Here is a 24,700-nt window from a genome sequence, read left to right on the forward strand (position 1 = left end):
GTCAGCCACATCCCTAATTACCCGTCATGGCTTGTATATTTGAGTTTCCTCAGGAGTCGTTTGTTAGGGTGTTTGGGTTTGCGGTTTGTAGCTTCATCACTTCACAAATGTCTTCCCTTTTCCGCAACGCGAAGGTTGACGAAGGGTAAACATCAAATCTTTATACGGTTTGTGGGACGTAAACTGAGATCTTTAGGAAAGGTACGCAAGCCCCGACCACACGATGGTGCTGCATCGCAATCTATGCTTCCTAAAGTTGTGAGCCTCGTCGTAAACGTCTTCTTCTGAATCACGTCATTTTTATTTTTATTTTAAGTATATCACAGGTTCCAAAATGCAACAGCTTTCATTTTTCTACAAAAACAAGAACAAGACATGCAACAACGTCTGAACTGAATTCTGATGACTGACAGTCACAAAAAAAAAAAAGACTTTCCGTGATCTCCCAACTTTATCTTGGTTTTTACTAAAAGCAGTCCTGCAGCCTAAACCAGTCTCAAACACCAGAGGCCCACATATCTGGGAGATGTTTCTCCGTGGTCACGGTTGCAGTCATTGGGTGTAGCAAAATGGAAAACAAATGATTATCTAAACCTAAACACAAGCATCCACTGTTTATCTTGTCACGTTTCTCTCGCATACAGCGTATTGTAAACGCACGGCGAATGTGCAGAGGCCTCACGACAGCGAGGAGCATGACGTGAGCTTTAGATGGAGAGCAGCGCTCGAATGAAATGTGCGACTGTTGAACGTCAAAAAAGTGTCAGCGCGCGAAAGAAAGGAGACGGGCCTATGGGAACATGCGTGAGAAAAAGGTGTTGGTTTATGCTTTTATTTCTGCATTGTTTCACACACACACAAAAAAAAAAATGTGTACCCTTTTCACAAACACAATGAACAATTGAATTGTCTTTACCCTTGAAGACCAAAAGTGCAACAGGCAACGTGACTCCTCTGGTCGTGCACGACTGCACGTTTGAAGACCATAAATACGAGGAGTGAACGGACACAAAAAGGAAGAAATGAAGTCAGATCACCACAGCCGAATGTGACTTTACAATACCAATACATTTTCAAGTGCGATAAGGATAAATACATGTTTAAAATGCACTTACAGCTTTGTCGCATCAAAGAAAAGACTTTCTCACCGCAGGGCTTTTTTTTTGGGGGGGGGGGGGGTCAAACCAAATGCTAAAGAACATTTGCAGGCAAACGTCAGAGGAACACTCAAACGGTGTTCAAACCCTGGATGACTGGCCTGTAAGTCTTTAAATTGGGATTAACCGCATTTCGCAACATATGACAAATTTAAATAGGGCACAAAAGAGAAGCAACACTTTTCACAAGTTGTAGATGGGACCATTGCCACACAAACCATGTAGATGCAAGTTCACAGAAGCAAATAAGGAACAAGCTAATTGGCTGGCTTGTACTCTGTGTACTTATTATCAAATGCTAGCAAGGGAACATGCTTAAAAAAAAGGTAAATGACACAATTAGCACTGAAATGGCGTAGTTGGTTAGCACCGATTGACACGGTTCTGTGTTAAAAATGTCTATATTTTTGAATATGGCTGTTTTAAATGGTTTTAAGTCATATAGCTCATGAGACAGCTAGTGAAGTACAGAATGAAAGGTTAGCTAGCATGGCTACAGACTTAAGTTGCGCTACGGAGGACTTCTGAAATCATACGTCTTTAGTAAAGTTTGTTTCCTAAGTTTAATGGGACATTCGTTAAAAACTCAGCATTTGGCTTCATGGGCACTTCTATGTTTGTGTATTTACTGCCATTGCCTTTAGGGGTTTTCATCCATCCATTTCCTATACTCACTTCCTCCTGCACTCAGGGTTGTGGGCTAGAGCCTATCCCTGCTGTCCTGGGGGCAAAGGCAGGGTCACAACCTGGAATTGTTCTCTTTTTTTCACAACCTGTCCCGGGAAAAATAAAATCTCTCCTAGGGAAAATGACAAAACCTCATTTGATTTCCGTCTGTGGTCTAGATAAGATACGCTATTGTCCCATATTTGGCAACTAAAAAACCTGTCCCGTAATGAACCGATACGGGACGCACTTCACTTTGTCCCGTATATTTCGGGAACGCCCCCCCGTCGTCGACAGACTTGAGAGATCTCCATCTCCCCCCACCCGACGAGATGTCCCGGATTTGAAACTCTAGGAGGTGGCAACCCTAACACACACCCACAATTTAGATTTAGAGTTCCCAAATGGCCTCACATGCATGTTTTTGGACTGTGGGGGGAGGCCTGAACCTAGAGGAGAACCCACACAGACACAGGGAGAACACAGAGGCCCCAGGCCAGGATCGAACACGCAACCTTCTTGCTGTGATAAGACATTGCTAACCACTGTGCCACCAACAGAGGCTTTACAGTAACAGATGCTCACTTTTCCTGGAGTGAAATGTTTTTGGGGGGAGTTTCCCCTTGAAGTAATCAGATGAAACAAATGAACAAAGTAAAATCTGAGTGAAACTCTAACTAACTTCTTCATCTTGAATGTGCACCACGCCTCATGTCCCTACATGAAGGGTATTTGCAACAGCAAGCCATCAGTGTCTCAGAAAGAAAAGCTGAGGAAGATGCGTATACACGGTGACATTGCGGGACCTTGTTTATCATAGGCGTCACCCGGTTTGACGTGTTGCTCGATGCCGAGTTATCTGGTAGCTTGTCTGCATGACACAGCTTCAGACCAGTTCCCATCAGTCATCTAGCGGACTTTAAAGAGCAAGTGCAATCATTCCTTCCAGAGTGAGTTCACTAGGAGGGAAACTTTTCTTGACTGGTACCCCCTGCTTTCGACTCGGTGAGAAAAAGTCCCAGAGACTCCTGCGATGACGGACAACCTCCCCGCTGTGTCACAGAGCTAAACTGGAGTACATGCTGGTCTGTGGGGCCGTCACGTCCGAAGGGTTCCTCTGTATGTGGCCGTCGAGCGGTAGAGAGCGAGTGCAGTGGTGCTTCGTCGTGGCCTTCACCGCTCCTTTGCTGAATCTGCAGCTCAGAACGGAGCGGAGGTGGCGGAACACGGACTTGCGGCAGATGATGAAGACCCAGGGATCCACGATGGGGTTTAGGGCGTAGAAGCGGAACGCTCTCAGGTTCTCCTTGTCGCCGCAAAACGGGTGGATGGCGTTGATAAAACCCGCAACCTACAGACAGAAAGGAAGTGGGTTAGTGGGGGTTGGAGGGGCCAGGGTTAGAAATGCATAGAACAAACATTCTGCTCACGGCGCTTCGCGGTTGCTTATCCAAAGTAGATTTGGTGGCATAAACAGGTTCTGGCACTCAAAGCATGAACATGGAAATTACTGATAATAACGGTATGTAGATATCTTTTGCTTTTTATTTAGTCTATTGGGCCATTTCATTATCAACTGATCATCCCGAGTGACAGCAAAAATCTGAGTAGTTGGACAAAATGAAAGATGCTATTTTTTATTTTTATTTTTTAATTGTGGCATTTTACAGATTAAATGAAATTCTCAGGCAAAACAAATCTACCCAGGGACATTGGTGAGAAGAATTTGATGGTTTTGAACTATAGTCTTGCAATTAAGGCTGAAATCTCACACACCCATCATCACCCAGCACCAGCACAGGGCATCAGTCTCAGTATTGAGAGACCAATCAATGTTTTTCTAGCTGTGGGGGGCGGGGGGGCAAGAAAGCAACTGCTGCAAGCTAGATCAATAAAGTGACTTAAAGGCTTGAAGAAATCATTGAGGAAGTCGCAGGTGTGTCTGTTTTATCCAACTGGATGATTTGCTGATTTAATTATGCTAATTGCAGACTATTGACGAGGCCAGATGAAACAAACGGACCATGTTTCACGGCGTCTGGATGGAAGGTGGAGGTCGACTGCTGCCGTTTTTTTGGCACTATATGAAACAAGCATGTTCCCGAGCTTCAATGTTTGTCAGTTGATTTCACCTGCTGATTAAGTCTGTGGTGAGGCAGAGTCACAATGGACATGTCAGCACTTTGCCGTAGCATATGATGGAGCTTGGTGTCAAGCAGAACTAAAAAGCCCATTGTGTAACATTTGGCTTGATTTGTGCTTTTTATATTGGTAGTCTCAACATAATGCCCATAAATACATTAATAAAAGTGTATACTCTCAGTACAATAAAAATAATTTGGTTATTTACGTCCTATATATTTATATATAAGAATATACATAGAGCAAGGCCGGGTCTTTCTAACAGTTCGCTGCCATATTTCTAAGGAAGCCGGTGTGGACAATCCAGCTGCCTGTAGGTGCCTTTCATAATTTTTGGGTGACTGTTTAAATAAACCAGTGAAGAAGAAGGTGGACGAGGTATCCTGGTTTGGGTGCGCAGGCCACCGTAGCTCACTGGCAAGCTCAGGAGGGGGAATGAAAAACACTGCAATCTAAAATGTAACTACTCGATGTTGCCGTTTCTTCTTCTACACACTTCACCTTTAAAAACACATCCTGTTTATTTAGTCATTTATCTATTCATTTATTTTTGCTTTGAGCTCTGCATGCTGGTTGTTCCTTCAACTCTAGCATGGAGCAAAGGCGGCACCTGCACCGGGAGGCTTCTCTTTTTTTTCCCTTGGCCCCCCCCTCCCCTTTCTGTCAACAACTCTCCATTTCCTTCATGAAAGATCCAACAAACAACGAGAAGAGAATGCACCGACTGATTACTCTTGTGCGTGCAGTGCCGCCAGTGTTTCGCTGTTGCCAAGGCCTGGACGCCGGGCTAATCAAAGCCGTGGGCGGGGGAGGTCCAGAGATGCAGCCGCTGCTGACGACCTGTGGGCCACTGGGAAGAGCGCGTCCTCTCCGCATTCATTACAGAGGGCTAACTCACACGGATGTGGTTGCGCGTCTGCTGGCGCTGCCATTACACCCGCAAGACCAACCGACGAGGCAGGAGGAAACGGAGAAGGCAGCCAGCGCACGCAGACCAAGATCCACTCGACAACCCGCAATTATCTCGCGAAGCATCGGAGGGGACTTTAAAAACAGAAGCTCGGCTGTAAATAGCCGAGAACGACGTCGTCACCGCGCTAAAGGTGACAGATGGTTGCAGCCAAAAGGGGAACAAAGCAACAAATGGATGTTCAGGTTTATAGGAAGTATTTTCCGTTTTTTGTTTTGTTTTTTTGGGTTTGTTTGTTTGCCATTGCAAAGTTGGCATTTTAGGAATCGCTCTTAAAATTGACAGGAAATTCACCTGTTGCACACACACACAAAAATAGACAGTCATGATTTAGAAGTTCAGACGTTCAGACGATACGGCCACAATTTCCTCTCAGAAAACCAAGAAAAAGACGGTTACACGAAAGCTGCTGAACATTTCGCAACTTCATCTCCGTGCCAGCATTCAGTTCCCCCTTCATTTCTGTTTCTGTCGTCTTCAGCTTTCTGGCATGCCAGGACACGGCACCAGTCAAGTTTAGTGTCACACAGTTAACTCCTTAAAATACCAAGAGTGTTCATTTTCCATGTACATATTGTGAATCCTACCGTTTTTAAAAAGGCAACTTGCTATCTTCCGATCAAGACACAAAAAACTATAATTTTTTTATTGGAAAAATAGCTTCCAGACACCAGTCAACACACAGAGAGACACACGGTGGTATTTACTGCAGCGGTGGCCACTGATAAAACAGCAATACTAGCAGGGAGAATACATGAAATGACTTCTCTACTTGTTCATTGTGAGCATTGACTTTCCACACATGGAGAAAAGGAGCCTTTCAGTTCCGAGGGGAATAAAAGGGTCACTTCCCTCCCTGATATGTTGCACTTGTCATAATAGAAACCGAACGACCAAACTGCAACTGTAAAAGTTGCACTTTGCTTCTATAAATACTTGAACACACCGTCATAACTGCTAAGTCATATTTGTCATGACAGCAACACTGGCCAACTCTGGCTTTGAATATTGGATGAACTGTAGCCACAAGAAGGAAGTTCACATGCTGGAACGTATTCATTGATGCCTACGTGCACGTAACTGTAATTGGGATCAAATGTATTGATTAGGGCCGCGACGTCTGACCCCTGATCTTTGGATACCAATGAAAAGACGGCCTTTTTGGGACGACAGCAGCTTTCAGTCAGTTTTCAGTTTGGGACTCTGGCTACTTTTGTCTCAGCTGAATAAACAACTGAAGCGCAGCCACAGACGCATTTAAGGCACCACAACACAGTTGCTGTGATTCATATCGAGCAGTCGCCAGGCACCTTCCATCATCCCGGTCTTATTGTCTGTCCCCGCAGTGCCACCCCGGCGCTGCTGCGTGCCACCCTGCCTCTTATGGTCCTCTCGGCGGACCTCAAACGCTCCGCAGCGGGACACAAATCACATGAGCGTCTCCCGGAGGCACCGCAGGCAGCCCGGGCCGTAACTAAGGGGGCGTCAGCGCTCTCCTTAAAACAGCAGCGTATTAATGTATCGGCCCGCGGACACAGAGCAGGTCCCCAGGGCCGTTTACAGCAGCCGCGGGGTCAGGTGATTATTCAGGACGGCGGGGGAGCCAGGCAGGAGGCCGGTGTGGGGAGACTTGGAAGGGAGGACGGCGCGACGGCGCTTGAGGACGCATTAATGCAGCAGCCGACGCTAATGGGTTCGCATGTGCCGGCTGGAGATGGGAGGACGCAGACGGCCGCGCTGACGGCGGGGCTCTTTGACATCCGGCGCCCTGCAAAGTGTACCCGCAGCCGACTTTGAAAACAATGAGGCAACGTGAAACCGCCGCTTTAAGCCAAGCCGAGAATGAAAAAAAACAACAACAACAAAAAAAAAAACTCAGCCATCGCGTAAAGGTCTTGAACCTGGAAGACCTTTTGATTTTCCTCCAACGTTCATCATTCTGTGATTAATTCAGTTTGGTCTAAATTTAACTCAAAAGAAAAGTAAAGAAATTATTTTTTAACCAGTGTTGGGAAGATTACTTTGCAAAGTACCCTCTTGAAAATCTAATAGCAGTGTAACTATTTTAATAACATTACAAAGTAATGTCGCTCACTCCGTTTGATCACATTCCTCTTACTTTTCTGAATTTTGAATAAACGCAACTGTTGACCTATTAGTGTGAGAGCTTTGAGCAGCACTCAAAACAGAGAGACAATTCAACTGGCACTTGAGTGCTAGTGGGCGCTCCAATTCCCAAAACAGAAACAGATGGCGCTCTTACCAAGCCAGACCAGGGGAAAATCATTCAAAATTATTGAACATAAAGCCCAGCCTTTTTTGTGAAAACAAAATGGTGAGACGTAATTACAATTGTAATCAAGAATAATTCCACAAGTAACTCATTTATTTACACGTTTCCCCCCCCACCCCCCTGTAACTGTAACTGATTCATCTTTATTTTCTAATTAAATTATGCAACAATATTACATGTAGCACAGCACTAGAAGCAGTCAGAACGCTGGGCTATTTTTTCGACATAATCAATAACATAAGTAAGTAAGGGATTAGTCAGCCAATGGCTTTACGACCGCCCCATTTCCCTCCGCACTTTCGGACGTCTGTGCCGATGATGGAAAACGGCTCGTGCACCTGGGCCCAGCTGGCGTGGACGGGCACATCCTGACCGAGACACACGAGATTCTATTTGGGGCTGATGTCTTTCAGGAAGCTCCTAATGGATGTCGACACTCCTCCAGCCATTATTTTCCATCTCTCCGGTCCTGCAGGACTCTTTGGTTCTTCTGCCACTTCCTGATTGTCTTCCACTGCTCCATCATTTCGCAGAGAAGGGGGGTGGAGCAGTGCAGAGACTGAGGGGTAGATCCTCAAAGGAGGGCGCCCAGCGCTAAAATGCGGTGCGTTTTGCGGCCGCAATTTGCGCCACGGAACACCTGAGTACCATTTGTATTTTTCATAGCCTATCTAAAATATTGGCATATATACTGTTGTCTATGCCTATCTATATGTAAGATTTTGGGAGCCATATATATAGTTCAGGCTTTTCAGAGAGGAAAGTTTCACTCAGAAGCCAGAAACACTTGGACAGACAGAAGCTGCGCCTGGTTTCGGCCGGCGGTGTCTCCGCCTGTCAAACTGCGTGCGGACACGAGCGCAAACTCTTTGTGGATCTGCCGCTTTTTGAATGAGGCATATTTTGCATAGAAGGGGGTGTGTCATTTTGCGCGTAATGACTCATTTATATACATTCAAATGAGTCTGGCGCAATCCTGCCGCTACCTGCGCCTCGGCCGATTTTCACGTTTGCGTGCCCTCTGTGGATCGGAATCACCGTTTTTGGCGCCGTTTACACGGATTTTCTGGCGCAAAAGCCGGGCAATCGCTTTGTGGATCTGGCCCCGAGGGCCTTTTACACAGCGTCGTTTAACCACGCGAGAGAAAGGCGGCACCGACGGAAAAAAAAACAAATCTTCCAGAGTGTGTTGGTCTTCGACAGAACATGTCGCAGTTTCTGTCAAGCTGCTGTTTTTTGCTTGGATTGAAGATATGGCAGAAGAAGATAGTATCGTCAGTCTTTGTCTTTTGCGTCACGAACGTCTACCAAAGGGCAAACTGCGGTAGATTCAGACGGCTGATTCCTTCGATCCACTTAGCTCATTCAAAACTGGGGAACAGAGACAATTGTGTAGTCAGAGCTGCCCAAGTCGGGACATGATGATGACTCTCATCCAGTCTGCCAGAGATTGAACACTGGAGATATTGGATGTTTTCACACTGGAGGGTGAGGTTCGTTATCTGAACACACTGGAAGGTACAGCACAAACTGCTGACTTGACTTTCTACATCAAAATAAGATAAGATAAGACAAACCTTTATTCGTCCCACGACAGGGAAATTTAGGTGTTACAACAGCCAGAAGATAGGGCAAACAAGAATAAAGTGAACAGAGCATATAAAAATTTTTTTTTTTAAAAAATCAATGGAGGAGAAATCTGATCATAGAACTGTTCCAAATCAACACACAGTCATTTGCTTGATCTACAAGTTACCAGGGCAAACAGCAGCACGCAGGTGCGAGCCCCCTCTTCACTCTGACGTGGAGTGATATTACAGGAATGAAAAGCAGAGAAATAAAGAGCCGCTTTGAAAAATAAACACATATTTGGAATGGCACGGTTTCTATGATTTGCAGAGGGATTAAGTTTTTTCCTTTGACTCTCAATGAAATGTATTTTTTGGACTTCGCCCATCAACCTCACTTTTTCCTTCTCAAGCCGTCATAATGTATTGAGAAAGGAACTGAGAAATCTCTCTTTCACTCCTTTTACAAGCTGGACATATTAAGCAACCATCCAAATAACTGACCTACAGGTTCCCCAAAACAGTTGAACTTACTGCCATGAGAAACATACAGGACTTGCGAGAGACGTTTGTTCAAGAGCTCTTTGACAACATGTCTTTGACACGGTTTCTACTTCCTGAAGTACCCAGCCGTCCCTCGTCCCACTTCTCAGGAGAACACACTGTTTGCACAACGAAGGGTGAATTTTACTGCTCCTACTATCTGCAGTTAGCGCAAGATGATGAAAAATGAGTGGGCGTCGGCGACCGAGAGCGCATCAACTACATTCAACAATCTAAAGTTTGTCATTTGCTCTTTCCTTTGTCATTTCCTCAAAGTTGAGGCTTTGTTTATTGACCTGAGAAAGCCTTCCATACAGGAGGTGCGCTGTTTAAGCAGCATTGATGTAAATGTGCTGCTTTTTCCAGGTATGTCATGTAAACACGTGACAGCGGTGGGAGAACATGAAGTCTGTTTGTTTTCGAACGGGTTTCATCTGGGAGGGAAAAAAACCCTGTGAAGACGTCAATGATAATAATCCATAATATCCATATCCATAATAATAATAATAATAAGTCAGAGGAGCAAAGAGTGAGTGCCCAGTTGGCATATGGAGAAGAGAAGTGAAGGACAATAAAATTGTTAAACATTGATGCACAGGTTCATCCTACTGCTAGAAAGGATGCATCCGGGTCTCAAGAAAAGAAAACACAAAAAGAAAACACAAAAAGAAAACACAAAAAGAAAACACAAAAATGCACCAGTTTGCGCAATTCAAACTCATCTCACAGTTTTGAGTAGACAGCAGAATTTAGGGCACGTAGCTCAGCAACTGAAGAGATTTTTCTGGAAATCTGAAGCAAAGAGGAAGTCCAGTACCCTACGTGCAGACTGAGTGAAGTGAAACAGAGTGGGCAGAAACTGTGTCAATATATATAAATAAGTAGGCCAACCTTGGGTCTGTTGCAAGTTGTGTCGCAAGAGAAAGAGACGCTACTGGAGTTCTTCTTTGAAAGAGATGGAGGCTGAAAGATCTAAATATGCTTGTGGCTCTCCGATACATCGCCTTTCAGTGTCATCACAAGAGGCCGAACATCAAGCTTGACAGGTTTGCTATCATAACAATTGCCTTTAAAGGTATTGTGCATTATGGGCGTGACTGATGCCGGTTACACAATTTAAGATTCTGTGCTTTTGTAAACATCGGCTGTGGCTCAGTGGACACTAAAAACCCATAACCGCTGTACTAGCGGGACTGGTTGCAATTATGCGTCGAATTTGCTTATTCCCAGCTGTGTGCTTGCCCACGCTCAGAAACCTTTTGAAGTCAAACTCACGAAACATGCCGCAAAAAAAACAAAAAAACAAAAACAGAAACAACTGAAACCCAAGACGCTTGCCAAAAAAAAAAACCCCAACCCAAATGACGCTGATTTCCCAAATCAAGGATCAGTTAAATAAATATTTGTTTCAACAGACAAATTGAATTAGTAAAAGGAGCGGGTTTCGAAGAATGCTACACCATGGCGTCCTAATTTGATTGTTTTCTATTTGCAAGTGACAAACAGTCATCTAGGTCAAAGCACACATTATGAGTCAGAGCAGAGGAGTAAGAAAGTGAAATTTCATCGCATCGTACCCCTGTACTGCAAACCATGATCACTGCGGGCCAATAGCTCTTGCTGCAGTGATCAGGTTTTCCCATGAAGGCCACAGCTGGAAGTCTGCTTTAGGGGAAGTCCATGCTTCAGAGGATAGACGTGAGACTGGGCCTTGAAGAGCTACACTTCATAAAGTACATGCATATAGTGCATGTGGAAACCAGCAACCCAAACGGTAAAATATAGGTTGTTGAGAAGAAGAGGATGAGAGCATGAGCAGCCCTTGACCTCCCCTTAGTACTATTAGCCATATGGTTCAACATTCCCAGTATAGTTCAATATACAGACCTATACGTCTTGACTTCCTTCTCTCGCTGTTTACCCGTCAGTCGGAGCAATAACATAATCACCTCACAGCTCTGTTTGACGTGTGGGTGTTGTAATTTCGCGGCTGAGCCTCCGCCAGGTTTTATTAGGTCATTTATCTCCTGTTAGCGCGGGCGAGGTGGAGCGCCAAACAAGAATCCCATTGTTCCACGCGCATGGGCATTTCCTGGAAGATTTAATTGTTAAGTTAACAAACGGTCCGTACCTGGACAGCCGTCAAACAGCAGGGGCTGTTTCTCGCATGGGAAAGCACCCGGATTTGTCGCTCTCGCGCTTTTTATCTCTCGCCGCTGTCAGCAGAGCTTGAGGTGGCGGACGTGTGATTATAAAGTCACCTGCTGCTCATTGTAAAAAATCCATAAACAGAGATACCAATTGAGATTAATTTCTAGGATAACAATGTCTATGACTGGAACTATTTTATAACCAGTGTAAATAGAACAGTCAAATAAAAAAACCATTATAAATGCATTATTACACTGTAATCAAACTTCTATCTCTAGGTCACACATCATCATTAGTAACGTTTTATCGGGCCATCGTGAATGAATCATCGTGACTCGTGCTAAGGAACTGAGAACTGAGCCAGTTATTTGGAGATGTTGCCAATGGCGATAGTACAGGATCTACCAACTGTGCGTCTAGCTAAACTCCATTATAAAAAGCTACATACAATGACAGAAAGAGTTTCTAAGCATTTCTCTAACTTGAGTTTGTTTCGAGGGAGGAGTCGACTGCGAGTGGGCGGCTACAATGTTTCATTTTTGAGAAGCTCTGCTGATGTTGACGATCTTTCCACGGCCAATTTGTAAGAAATGGGCAGAACTCATTTGGAAAGTGGACGCCACTGGAAAAACAGTGGGGATGAAAGAGTGAAAAGTGTCACGCTGCTGCACAGGGTCGTTTCAGAGTGTACAGGCTTCAAGACCGGAGACTAAACTCGAGGCCGTCTTGCACGAAAACGGACTGCAATGACTAAAAAGTCAAGCTAGACTCAGCTCCAGTTGGCAGATTAGTGATTACTAGCCAGAGGCAAGCCAACTGAATCTACTGCAGGGATTGGGAAACACTGCATTTTTGCTAGGGCGCTGGATTTGGTGTGAACCCCGCCCTCCTTCGTCCTGTTGTCTTAATGATGAAACATCAGTCTGGTCGTGAAGACTGCTCATTGCATCATCCGCGCTGCAGCCGTCGCCGTTCTCAAAGCGTGCAGTAGTTTCCTGTATTTGTCAACGACTGGTTGCAATTACGGCACCTTTCTCCAGAAAGACAACTAGTGCTAGGTCTGTTTAGATAAAGGCAACTGAGATGAGGCCTCATTCAAGAATTTGCAAAGAAAAACAGACCTCAAATCTCAGTGAACCAGCTGCCTTGCAGGGTTAAAGAGTAGCAGAGTGGATGTGTAGTGAAGAGCCTTGATGCAGTAATTGTGGACGTGTTCTTCTTAATTTCAACTAATGTAAATGATGTGGAACCTCTTCTTTTTTTTTTTCAAAATAGGTGACACAGAAGAAGGTCTCACAAGCAAACATGTTGCTTCTCTTGAAGAATGGTAGTTGATACTGTGGGCGCATGTGTGTATTTACAAAGGGTAAACATTAGAGGAGTGGATTTCTCCCAGTTAATGGAAATCAATAAAGGAGAAAGCATCCAGTTGCCTGTAGTCACAATCATGATATAAATATTAACAATTCAAAAACAACAAATGAAATAGAGTTGGTTAAAAGCCAAAGACGACTATCTGTTTCAAATCAAATTCATCAAGCTAACAGCAAATACTGTAGACAGTGTGCACCAGGGCAGCAGTGACTACACCTGTAGTTTACCGTCACTGCTGCGGAACAGTAATGGTTTCACTACGAGCGCTATGATTGAGGTAGAAAAGCACAATATAAACCCAGGCCAATATCATTATTCATCATTACCATTTTTAGTATTAGACCACAGACAAAACTGTTGATTTTTTTTCCCAATCAATACTTAATCACACAAGAGCAGTCAAAACAAATGAGTCTGGAGGCAGGCATCGAGCGGAGGAAACAGTCCCATTTCAGGCTGACAAGGCGTCTCTGCTGGCCACAAGCGTGAGCCACGACTCGCACAATTTGCCACCGTCAGGCAGTTCAATAAGCTTTCATTGCTCTGTCAATGTCATGACGTATGTGGGTAATAGGTACCAACACGCCAGTGGGCAAAGTGAAAGTGTTGGTTTCTTTCATCAACCCAGCTCAAATGCCGGCAGTTCTTTGGAACTGGTCCACTGTCCGCTCCCCAAACAAAGACTGAGGGGTCTTTGGGGACAAGAGTGTTCATCAGTGTGGCCGAGCCATCACTCTGGAACTCTCTCCCGAATGACTGGGAATTATTAACTATGGATATCTTGGCTTGGTTTATGGCCATGAACTGCGGCTGTATGTTCTGTTCTGTTCTGTAGTGTTAAACCCATGGCACTTTTCCCCAAAAAATATTCCTAAATGAATTAACAATAAAGGTAGTTTTTGCCGTTTGAAATGCCAACCGATAAAACAATAATTTTTGACCAATTTTAATGAACAGTGGCTGGAACAGTGGACAGAGTTCTGTCTCCCTCTTGCCTAGAGGCTTGTTGAATTACACACCTGGAGTCAAATGAAGGGAAAACGCTCGGCAGGTTTTTGTGACTTCAGGTTTTGCTAGAGCACTCCAACGACACAGAACCACAGTTACGTAACAAAGAGCAAACAAAACACCAAGGATCTGGTTCACTGTTATTGTAACACACGACAATTCATCTATGAAAAGAATCTTTGAGGAGGGTGTGGCAACCTCCGACACTCAGCAAGAACATGTTACGACACGCTATGCAAAGAGGCTAAAAATAAATGTGCTTCGTGGAATTAACAAAGGCGAAATTGAATCGTTTTTTCAGCATCTGTGCTTGTGTTTCTGTTTGATTAGCATTATCTGTTGTCGCTATTTTCGTCATGACCTGCACAAAACCTAAACACTAACCGTCTCATAACTGTCTAATACAAGAATATCTGCACTAAAATCCTCCACAAGTGTGATGACAGATGTCGCCTTACGACAAGAAGGTTTGATCCCTGGTTTTTGATAAGGCCTTTACGTGTGGAGATTGCATGTTCTCCAGGTGCTCCCTTTCACAGTTCATCACGTGCACATCAGGCTAACTGGCAACTCTGCAGTGGTGGACTGTGACGAGCTTGTCCGAGGTGACACCCTGCCTTTGCCCCAAGACAGGAAAAGGCTTCCAGGGTGCAACGTGCAGCAAGCGGCGAAAGAAAACGCATGCAGAAATTACAGCTTCAGAAAGTTTGACAGGTGTCTGCTGCTTTGAGACTCAAGTCTGTTGCCTCACAACTCCTGGCGATCTTTTCCAACTGGTGTTTTTGTATGACGCAACGCAACGCAACACACACACACACACACACACACACACACACACACACACACACACACACACACACACACACACACACACACACACACACACACACACACACACACACACACACACTTGAAATGTCATGCCATTCATTGTTCCCAAATGGAAAATATCTGCACACTGTTAAGACAGTGTGAGTCAGCTATCTGCTAACTGCTAAGCTACCGTTTCAGTGTCCAGTGGAAACTATGGGATGCAATTTGGATTGCTGGTTTGGATCAGCACCGTCAGATGATGAATAAATGATGTCAGTAATGGTCCCAATAATAATATTGGATCAGATTGACGCCATCTCTGACCATTCTCCTTCTTCTTCTTCTACTTGTTATCATTATCACTAATACCATTGTGATAGTAATCTTTTGCTAATGTAAACAGACTTTTTCCTACCCTAACTCACTCCTTGAAACCAACAGAGAAGACTTCACTGAATCTATGAAGCCAGAATAATGGTAAAAGGGCCCGAGCAAAACCTTTTGACACTGAAACCATTGTAAAAATCTATCTACTCCAACTGGCAGAATGGAGTAGCTGGGAACATTACTGCCAATTTTGTTCCTAAGCGCATTACACTCTCAGTCAAATAGTCATTAGGTCCAATTGGTGGGACAACTCAACAGACAACCGCTTTTGTCATTACGGTCACCTATGACCCCTTGTTAATGTTATATCTTGTAGTACGCTAAAACATACTACATACTGTACTGTACATACTGTATTTGTTTGGACAGGGATTGCACAATTTCGTTGTACATGTGTTACGTGTTGCAATGACAATAAAGCCTATACCAAGACCAAAAACACCATGGAATGCCCGTCGGCCATACGTACTACAAAGTCCTTAAAACAGCCGTAACGGATCCATTTCCTAGTGTCTCTTAACTCGTTTAGAGGTACAAATATTAGACTCAGATCCATCAGCTGCCCTTAAAACCGAAACAGACGCTAAATGCTGCTCCAGGCCTGCTAAACTTCTTAGTGAGAACCACCTAGCGTGAGAGAGCAGAGGATGAAATGTCGACTGTGGGTTTACTCGCGTCCTAACCAGTTTCCACCTGCCACATCTTCCCCTCGCATCTCTCTCTGAACTCCTTTTTTCTACGCCTCGGCGGGTTTCGAGATCTTGCAGGCACATGTTCACCTCTCGCTGCCCTTTGATTAAATCCTGTAGCCGGGCCGGCTTGGTCTCTGTAGGGCGCTGATGAGCCACTACACTGGCTCAATATCTAATAGAACACCCTCGAACGGCAAATGCGGGATCCTCATTGTTCGCAGAACAAAGCCGGCAGCTGATTGCGAGGTGTCATCTTTCTTTCTTCTCGCTGACATTTGTCTCCCAGCTAGTTCATATTACTGCCTACAATGGGTGCTACAATGGGTGCTACAATGGGTGCTACAATGGGTGCAGGGCACGCGCGTCTTTCCGTGGCTAACCGTACCACTCCTGCACCACGGACGCTACATCTGACACCACCACTGGCACTGGCACGGAGGAAGGTCGGGGCACTAACTACTTCAAGGTTAAGAGTCGGCAGTCAGACTTATAGCCAGTAGAAGAAGTAAACATGTCCTGGTGTGTCTAAATGCTTGACACACTTTAGAAACATGATCTTGCTCTCAGTGGTTTCCACATCCCGCCAGAGAACCACAATTTTTGTCAGGTCTTGCGCAGACATCTTGAGCCGTCACACCTCTGTGACCGATGTGCTACACGTGAGAGCTGCTGTTGTTAAACTTAAGCTGTTCTCTCCCAGCTCTCTCACGCCCCCCCCGGCCCCCCCCTTCCCCACTCCCCTACAATTGTCCCGTTTCCTCGGAACTCACTGGCAGGGCTTTCAGTGTTAAAATTCTTCTCCCAGGCCGCAGAATATATTGTGCTCAAGAACCCCTGAGACTCGTGTTTGGGTTTTAACTTTTTTCGAGATTTAACTTTCCACGGTGGAAAACGGGAGAACAATGAACAACAGGAAGTCCCATCCACACAAAAAGGCATCCCCCCTAATTCAGTGGCAGTTATACTAATTTCGTGGCCGGTGGGTATTGTAAAATGAAAAGTGCTTTCCCCCTTTTGAGAACTGAGTCAGGTTGAACCTGTCTTTGCAAATTGAGAAGACTTAACTGAACCTACGAAGTCAGGATAATGATAAAAGGGGCCGAGCAAAACCTTTTGAAACTGAAACCATTATAAAATCTATATATACAAACTGGCAGAATGCAATAGCTGGGAACATTACAGCCATTGGGTCCAATTAGTGGGTAGGACAACTCATTAGACAACTGCTTTTGCCATTATAGTCACTTATGACTGCTTGTTAATGTTATATCTTGTAGTATGCTAAAAACACCATGGAATTCCCGCTGGCCATGTGTATTACAAGGTTCTCTGTAGTAGTTCTCAGTTGTTTTTGTATATATATTAGAGAACCAGAGTAAAGACCTTTGCTTTCTGAAGCCACCATTTAAATGCGACACTCACATTGGCATCTGTTTCACAGTGCTGCTCCACAGTGGAGCTGCGACAGCCATCTAAACGAATCACCTGCCATCAGGTGACTGGAGGATGTCACCATCCTAAATTCCGTTTTCACACTTGCGATCAATGTGATCATGATAGGGCTAAATTTAGAACTCGAGCCACTTGCAATCTCGCATACACCTTGCAACACGAGTGCAGCACTCAATTGATCCAGGTATTGATTGGGAAAGGCTCCAGGCAACCGCCGCCATTCCCATAGGGACAGTACGGCGGCAGGGTATTGATGAACAGGTCCCAGCGTTTTCAAACTGAAGAAAGGAACGAGTGATGGAAGCCTGGATGTGACGTCACCCGAATTGCCCTAATTACTCTCATTAGATCTCCAACATATCCAACAAAGGAAATTACGCAGGGACTGGTAATTGTGGGGCTGTAATAGAAGATCATCTCCAACGCTACCTAGGGCAATTCAATTCAGGTGGAAGCAGCTTCTAATCGTCATTGTAGTGATAATGTTGATTTTTTTTTTTTTTAATGTACAAGCGCAGTAAAATCACAAAGAAAATATGTAAATCTCCCAGCCACTCCCAGTGCCGATAGGCCAGAGTACATTTCTTGCAGGTTTTATTGAGGAGTTAACGCAATTCAAACAAACAACTCCCACCACACAATGTTCTTGAGATGGTTACCTGATTTCCACATGCATCCTCTGTTAAAACAGTTTGCATGGCCCTACACATTTGACGCAACTCCGCCATGGCACCATTATGCAATTGACAGAGCACTCCTAATAGCTTGCAGCAGGCTGGAGGCAGACCAAGCAGCAAAGGCGACATCTTCTAATTGTATTTTTTTTTTTTGTTTCTTCCTGTAACTGGAAAGGATGTTTGCTGCACGATGGCAGAAGGTGATAAAGGAAATGATGTGTTGCATGGATCGCATTATCAAGCAGGAGGAAGTTGTTGAGGGAGGATCTGAAAACTCTAGAAAACCTATTCAAAATGAAGAGAATGGTGGCAAAACACTGGGAATTTGAGAAAAGCAGACCACATTTAAAATGTATGTTATGTAATATAAAAGAAGTATGGCTTATTTTTCCAATATAGGTCTGAAATAAATCATATTGCAGTAGCAAAACTGTTTGTCCTTTTTATTGTTAAATTGCACAACTACTTCACACTAAGAGATATATTGCCAATGCACTTGCCTTCGTGTCAACTTATATAACCATATGTCTTTTACTGTGTTTGATGATCTGAGGCGTGGAGTCTTCAATGTAGCTGTATTTACACTTTACTTTTTTATCAGTGTTTAACAAGCTGTAGCTGCGCAGCCCATGTGTCGCTACTGTTGCAGAGACGAGTCCATAGTCCTGCCTGCGCCCACGAAGAAGAACCCCATGTTTCAACGTGGCGTCGGATTAATCCAACGTTCTTACACACCACAGCTGCACCGATGACATTCTGCACGTCAAGCCCGGCCCGTTAATGGCGCCTTATCTGCAGTAGCTGTCCGGGGTACGAGTTCAAAAGGTTCACCTCAGTGGGAGGCGATTTATGACATCTGTGGACAGGCCTGGGAATCTGGTGCAATTTACCCTACAGAGCAAACAGACCGACTTTTTAGTCGGTCTGTTGTAGGTCTGTTTAGTAGGTCCATGTGTCGACTCTCTTATTTTCATTGCAACCATTTAAGAGGGCATGGAATCTGCCGAGGGAGTGCAACATCTTCTGCCTCTGATTCTCTGCTTGAATGCACCGAATGACCCCCGCAAAGTCAGGTCACGACTACCGGCGGTGTAGTGAAAACGTTTTCCACCAAAAGACTGCAACAATATGAAAGCCTTTGGGAAGGGAAGACTGAAAACAGTATTTTTAGCCACGCTAATTTATCTCATATCCTGCCTGCCCGCATCAAATCTATTTAAAAAGCTTTCATTTTCCCAGCCCCTGAATTTCCCCTGATCAATCAGCACGGTGGGCGCCGTCCAATTAGGACACGCCGCAATCTCGAAACAGCTTTGAAACGCTTCTTTTCACATGTATATCAGGTTACATGAGTGCGCTTTCAGTGAATTAGGATTAACCGGAAACACGCGCTCGGCTGAAAACGCCTGGTTCGCGCTGGCACTCACTTCACATCACATGGGACAGCGTGCATACGTGTCCCGTGTGGGTGAAGTAGGCAACTCGAAAGAACCTGCAATGAGGCAGCGCTTACGGAAAGTCAGCAGTTGCGGAACACATCCACGCAGCAGTAGGATACATTAACGAGTCTTCGTGTCTTGATGTGTTTCGCCCTGAATAAACTGACTCAGATGCAAACATCTGTTAAGCCTTAAGGCGAAAGACTTGTGGTAGTCACGTAGCCACATCACTCTGGAAACATGTTGACACGCTCACCAGCGCTGTCTCAGTGCACTTATTTACAGCCACGTGTGCATTTTTCCGTGTATTAGTTCAAAAAAATTATTGATTAATTAGTAGGAACAGGTCAGACCTTGTATCAGGTCTGTCTGCTGACTGGATTTTGGAACTTCTTCAAAGAACAATCCAATACTTTTTGTTCAAAAGGATGATATTTTGAAGAGAATGACTGGATTCCTCATATTAAAACTCCCTCCCCTGACAGAGTTGACGCACTGTGTTCCGCAGATGTGCAAATCCGGCGAGCGCTGTGGTCGGGGTTTCATACTGTCATTTCCCAGCGAGCGCACGTCTTCATTTTTTTTTTTTTTTAAACAGAACTATGTACCAAGCGTGACCACAAAACTATGATACATTCCAAACAGCGAGCGTGAAAGATACTTTTTTACTGCTTCCTGTAAACAGTCATCTGCCTGTTCAAATAAAAGAAGAGATTTGCTCGTAATAAAAAAAAGAAGCTTAATTATAAACTCCAGATGTTTAGGATTGTTTTCAAACTTTTAGTTTCAGGATCCTGAGGCAAACAGCATGCGATGGCGGTGAAACACAATGAGGTGGAGGCTCATTCACTACCTGCCGCAACTGCTTTTTTTTTTTTTTTTTTCTCTCTCTCGCCCTGTGGGAACGGCAGAGCCGGACCGATCGCTCAGGGCTGGCAGGCTGGTGGCGCTCTTCGGGGACAGATATGAACTTAAGCAGACAAACGGCCGACACAAAGGCAATTATACACACAGCGTCGAGCACGCCGTGTGTGGCAAGGGCCATTCTCAAACACACATTTCATTGGGGGTGTCAACCAGTCTACGGGAGACACATGCCAGAGCAACAGAAACATGCCCAGTCATATTGTGATACCTGAGCTGTCTGTTCACATGACAGAGTGGGAAGGAATTAGTTTTATTAGCTCACGACAGACGTTCGGGGCACTCGGAATGTGGCATGTGTTCTTATACATGCCTGCGCACATTAATGTATTATCATTTATGCTACAATATGATATAGTCTTAACAGTACAACATTAAAGTACAGAAAAAGGGGGTTGGACTAGAAAGGTTTTTGAACTTCTTCCTGTTCCTTTTTCTAAGATTTCCATCTTTATTTGAATGATGCACTTAAATCGTTAAGAAACACATTGTTTGTCACAAGCTCTGTCCTTGAGAATGAATCTGTCAGCCATCAGAAACACATTCAGAACCATTCCTGTTTGTTATTATGGCCAGACAGGACTTGTGTTACTTGTAACACTTTGGCACGCGCCTGCACACACATGCAACAAACAACAAAACCACGGTATTTAAAAAAGGAAAAATCCTGCAAATATGTCACTAGTAACACACACACACACACACACACACACACACACACACACACACACACACACACACACACACACACACACACACACACACACACACACACACACACACACACACACAGACGAGACCTTACCGTCAGCGGCAGCGAGCAGACCACGAAGATGACGGTGATGAGGGCCAGCAGCACCAGGTGGTCCACCTCCTCCTCGCCGCGGCCGAACCAGGCCAGGCTCATCCGCCTCCTCCTCCCCGTGGACACCACCGAGCCGCGCCGCATCATCTGGTTCCGGTGCATCTGGCACAGGCTGACGATGACCGAGCCGTTGCACACGAACACGGCGAGGATGAGCAGCGCCATGAGCGACGAGTAGGAGAGCGAGAAGGCCAGCACCAGGTCGGCGCGCTCGTCCCCCGTGGCGTCCATGTCGATGAAGCACCACGTGCCGGGGCAGTACTGGCGGAACTTGCCGTAGCCGGCGTACGGCAGCAGGCAGAAGGCCAGCGAGAAGACGTAGATGAGGACCAGGGCCACCTTGGCGAAGCTGCGGCGGACGTGCACCGAGTAGAAGTAGGGGTGGCTGATGGCGAGGCAGCGCTCCACGGCCATGGCGCACAGGATGAGGGTGGGCGCCAGTCCGAAGAAGCTCATGGCGAAGGCGAAGAGCTTGCACAGGCTCGGGCCGGCCAGGCCGATCAGCGACAGGTTGCGGGCGTAGCAGATGAAGACGGTGGGGCTGAGGAGGCACGTGCCCAGCAGGTCGGTGAGGGCCAGGCCCGTGACCAGGATGCAGAAGACGGACGAGCTGGAGCGGTGCTCCTTGCGGTGGACGCCGAGGATGAAGAGGGCCAGCAGGTTGCCCACCACCCCGGCCAGGAACATGGCGATGCTGGTGGCCGGGGTGCTCTGGAAGTTGACGACCAGGGCTTCGTTGCAGGTGGTGTTGGTGCACGTCTCGCCGGACGCGTTGCCTCTGTTGTTGTCGGTGGTGGTGGGCAGCATGGTGGCGGTGGTGGTGAGCAGCAGCAGCAGCAGCAGCAGCAGCAGAAGCAACAGCAGCAGCGGGGTACGGCTGTTCACCGCGGGGTCAAGACATGCCCGGACGGCCGAGTTGAACTCTGACCTCTTGACTTCATTATTTGCTGACATGGGAGATAGTAGCCATGCTAGCGAGCCGAGGGCTGCCTCAAACCGCGCATCGTCCCCGGGGCTCCTCAGTGACGACAGTGCGCATTTTCTTCTTTCTTTTTTTTTTAATCCCTAGGACACACACGGGAGAAAAAAAAAAACATTCATTGCCAGCGATAGTGTAAAGTATCGTGCCCGCCGGCAAAACACCGCCACTAATTTGGTTGCACGCTGTCACACAGTCAAATCAACAACAATAACAACAACTACAACAACAACAACAACAACAATAATCACTTACCTTTCTTTCACACCCAGACACCCAGCAGGAAAGTTACTTCCTCCCCTTGGGTCTCTCTCGCCCTCGTAGGTGAACTTGTCTCCTCTGTTGTTCAATGTTTGTTTTTTTTCTTTCTTTTCTTTTTTCTTTTTTTTTTTGCGAAGCAGGAGTCTATAATATCGCGCGCCAATGTCGAAAGCTGCCGAAAACGCGACGCGACGCGACCGAAAGACGGAGTGATAGTGACTGACTCACTCTCCTCCTCCGGCCCTTTATATTCTCACTCTCTCACTCTCTCTCTCTCTCTCTCGCTCGCACACACACACACACACACACACACACACACACACACACACACACACACACACCTCCCGCTCTCTCACGCATGTCCACTCATTCTATGCTTCTCTCTCTCTCTCTTCACCCCCTCCCCTCCTCCACACACACACACACACACACACACACACACACACACACACACACACACACACTGGGTAACCCCCACCGCCCGCCGCCCACACCGTTCCTTGGATTTGGAAGAACAGAAAATATGGTGACGTTTTAGCGGTTTAAACTGCTCGTTCAAAGCGAAATAGAAAACGGTTTTGAGGTGGAAAGCCGCTTACCCCCTGGAATGGCCCGACGGAGCACCTGTAGCTAAAGTTTACCGACGTACTCGTTCATAAAGGGATAGTTCAACATTTTGGGTATGATCCAGAGGCACAAGGACATAGGAAGTAGTACTGTGGCAAAAAATAAAAAATAAAATAATAATAATAATAATAATAATAATAAAATGAAATAAAAACCAGAGTATATTGCACACTGTAGGCGTATTGCATAGATTTGCGTGCTAGTAGTTATAGCACAATTTTAAAAAATTAAATAAAAATAACAACACACACACACACACACACACACACACACACACACACACACACACACACACACTTGTTGCAGAGTGAACTTTCAGCCCTGCTCTTTTATGCCTTAGGATGGCAGACTTGTTCAGAACCTCTTCCATTAACAAAATGAAATTACCAAGATGCTCGCTGTAGTGCATTTAGTCGTATCGGTTTATTGGGATTGCTTTTTCTGGCCTTTTCAGTCCCCATTTGCTCCTTCTTAGCTTACCTCAGTTCTTGCCAACAAGCCCCATTCTAGATAAGAACCAGTGCATTCATACAACAGCTACCTAAATATATCTACCATCATTATTATTTATCAATTATTATCACCAGCTTTCAATCCAGCGTATTTGTTGGTATTAGAGGTGGTGTTCCCGTATGAAAATAGTGACCAGTGACCGACATCCTGCAGTGCTAAGGGGTCTGGGGCTTCAAACGTATTACCAGAGCCGCATCCAGCAGAGTTGGAGCCTGGTCATTAGTATGTGGTTCCTTCCAAGTTCCACCTGTCTCTAGATAAACTGAAGACACTGGCTCATTATGATCCTGCTCCTCATCTCATTACTCAGTTGCTGCTGGACTTAGGGGCTCACCCATAGTTATAATTTTTGACATTATTTTGAAAGGTTGATAGACTAAAAAGAGTTGATTTTGATTGTACAATTGAGCCATTTGATGCTGTTAGCTGAGCAAGGACAACATCTGTCATCCATAAGGCATCCCTAGCATGCTATGTCATACTGGCCCACCGAGAAATTCCCCAGGTGACCCTTGATTAGTGTGCTTATCAATATCAGAATGACCCCCACTCCACCTAGGCTTTCCAGGAATTTATGGTAATCCTGGTTTTAATCAAGGAAATTAACTCGCAAACGAAAAACCTTGGCAGACAATAACAAATAGACTGGCTGAGGCAGTTTCAGTGATGGTGAGGTGGTCACTGAAACCAGTATTCAGATACTGTTTGAATGTGTGTTTTGGTGCTACCTATCATGAGGTTTCAAAAGAAAGGTGAGTTTACATTTCTTACCTTTACTGCAAGTGAGCCAGGAGAAGGTGACCCAGTGTTCTGGGAGATGACAGCTTGCTTGTTTTTGCCTTCGACGCTCTGCCGGGTCATTTTTTCCTGGCGCCTTTTCTTTGTTAAAGGTGCAGCCTTGGGTGACATAAATCCTGCTGTGTTTGTACCGAGGACAAGTCTGCATGCATCACATAACTCGAAATACACTGTCAGGCGCCAGACTGCAGAGAAGCTGCTGAAAAAGTTGGTGAGGTGTCTCTCGTCTCCGTGCAGCCAACATCCGAAATGGCCAAAATGCCGCATTGCAAACTTCCTTCACTCTTTCCACTCCCCGTAATTTTAACCGTGCTGCATCCGGCTGTTGATTCTGCCAATAACTGCATGGAATAAGAGCATCATCTGAGCCTTGAATGTAATCACGGAGATCACATTTCTTC

General features: G+C 45.4%; 1 protein-coding gene across 1 annotated transcript; it reads right to left on the reverse strand.

Annotated features, from left to right (window-relative positions):
- Nucleotides 1-1,178: 1,178 nt before the first annotated feature.
- Nucleotides 1,179-22,600, reverse strand: ptgir (prostaglandin I2 receptor). The gene is made up of 3 exons (XM_076036137.1): nt 22,356-22,600; nt 21,062-22,186; nt 1,179-3,174 (listed from the first exon to the last, which is right to left on the reverse strand). Exons 2-3 carry the CDS (start codon nt 22,073-22,075, stop codon nt 2,881-2,883), a joined length of 1,308 nt encoding a protein of 435 aa, XP_075892252.1. The 5' UTR covers nt 22,076-22,186; nt 22,356-22,600; the 3' UTR covers nt 1,179-2,880.
- Between the last annotated feature and the right edge of the window lie 2,100 nt (nt 22,601-24,700).

The sequence above is a fragment of the Nelusetta ayraudi genome, unplaced genomic scaffold, assembly GCF_046127955.1.
Source record: "Nelusetta ayraudi isolate G7.1 ecotype Tasmania unplaced genomic scaffold, CSIRO-AGI_Nayr_v1 ptg000048l, whole genome shotgun sequence".
Taxonomy (NCBI): Eukaryota; Metazoa; Chordata; class Actinopteri; order Tetraodontiformes; family Monacanthidae; genus Nelusetta; species Nelusetta ayraudi.

Excerpts from the sequence above, each read along its gene's own strand:
- ptgir (XM_076036137.1), bottom strand. The coding sequence starts at position 22,075 with ATGTCAGCAAATAATGAAGTCAAGAGGTCAGAGTTCAACTCGGCCGTC. Across the intron at positions 3,175-21,061 it reads TCTGCTCGCTGCCGCTGACG|GTTGCGGGTTTTATCAACGC; the intron begins GTAAGGTCTCGT and ends TTCTGTCTGTAG.